General features: G+C 53.4%; 1 protein-coding gene across 1 annotated transcript in view; it reads right to left on the reverse strand.

Moving 5' to 3' along the window:
• Positions 1–251: 251 nt before the first annotated feature.
• Positions 252–1,175, reverse strand: part of EMH_0054280 (uncharacterized protein) — a gene marked incomplete at both ends in the record, with an annotated part of 7,584 nt that continues 6,660 nt past the window's right edge. Inside the window, one exon of the mRNA XM_013497102.1 lies at positions 252–1,105. Within this exon, the coding sequence (XP_013352556.1) occupies positions 252–1,105 (854 nt within the window). The remainder of the gene's footprint in view (positions 1,106–1,175) is intronic.

Consider the following 1,175-nt stretch of genomic DNA (forward strand, 5'->3'; position numbering starts at 1 on the left):
ATATATATATATATATATATATATATATATATATATATATATATATATATATATATAGTATATATATATACTATATAATATATATAAAACTATTCTACATACTGTTGTCTATCTACGCCTAAACCCAACAGAAAGAAATCCAACAAATTAAATCTTCTTCCTCTCAATAAACAAATAAAAACCTTTTTATGTTATTTTAATTATTTTATTTTTATTCGTTTATTTATTATATTTTCTCTTTATTCTTTTTCTTATTCTTTTCTCTCTTCCTCTTTACTCTGTCTATCACCACCACAGCTCCCCTCACCAGACTGGGGGCCCCCCTCAAACATCGGGGGGCCCCCTGGGGAGCCCCCCTCTAACAACGGGGGCCCCTCTGGGGGGCCCCCGGGGCTGGTACCCTCGACAACTGAGGGGCCCTCGAGGGGGCCCCCTTGCAAGCTCACTGGGGGCCCCCCTTCGGGGGCCCCCTGCACGCCTGAGACATCCCCAGGCGTGGCGCACTGCAGGGTCGAGGGGGGGGCCCCCAGGGGGGCCCCCTGGGGGGTTGAGGGGGCCCCCAGGGGAACATCCTGCGGGGTTGAGGGGGCCCCCAGGTGGGCCCCCTGCGGGGTCGAGGGGCCCCCCTGCGGGGTTGATGGGGCCCCCAGGGGGGCCTCGTGAGGGGTTGAGGGGCCCCCCGGAGAGGTTCCTGTTGGGGGCCCCCATCGGGGGGCCCCCGATGCTGATGAGGTTGGTGGTGATGCAGTGATTTTTTTGTGTTCTTTTTTTCTGTGTCTTCTGGGTGTCCATGGTGTTGAGAGAGATTGCTGCATGTCTTGCTGCTGCTGCTGCTGCTGCTGCTGCTGCTGCTGCTGTTGCTGCTGCTGCTGCTGCGCTTGGAAGATTCTAAGACAGACTTCCTGCTGCAGCAGCTGCCGCTCAAGCATCAGCTGCTGCTGCAGCAAACGACGACGGGTTGATGGGGTATTGGTGGCGCTGCTGCGGAGGCTCTGTGCTGCAGCAGCAGCAGCAGCAGCAACAGGAGGCCTGCTGCGTTGCTGCCGTATGCGTCTCGTGAAGTTTCTTTTGCTGCTGGTTGTTGGTGTTTGTGCTGCAGTCCCTTCTGCAGCAGCACAGAGTTGAATAAATCAGAGGCAGCACGGGGTAGAGAAGAAGAAGAACGTTTTCTAGTT

This window comes from Eimeria mitis, genomic scaffold (genome assembly GCF_000499745.2).
Source record: "Eimeria mitis Houghton genomic scaffold, Emh_scaff2470, whole genome shotgun sequence".
NCBI classification, from domain to species: Eukaryota; Apicomplexa; class Conoidasida; order Eucoccidiorida; family Eimeriidae; genus Eimeria; species Eimeria mitis.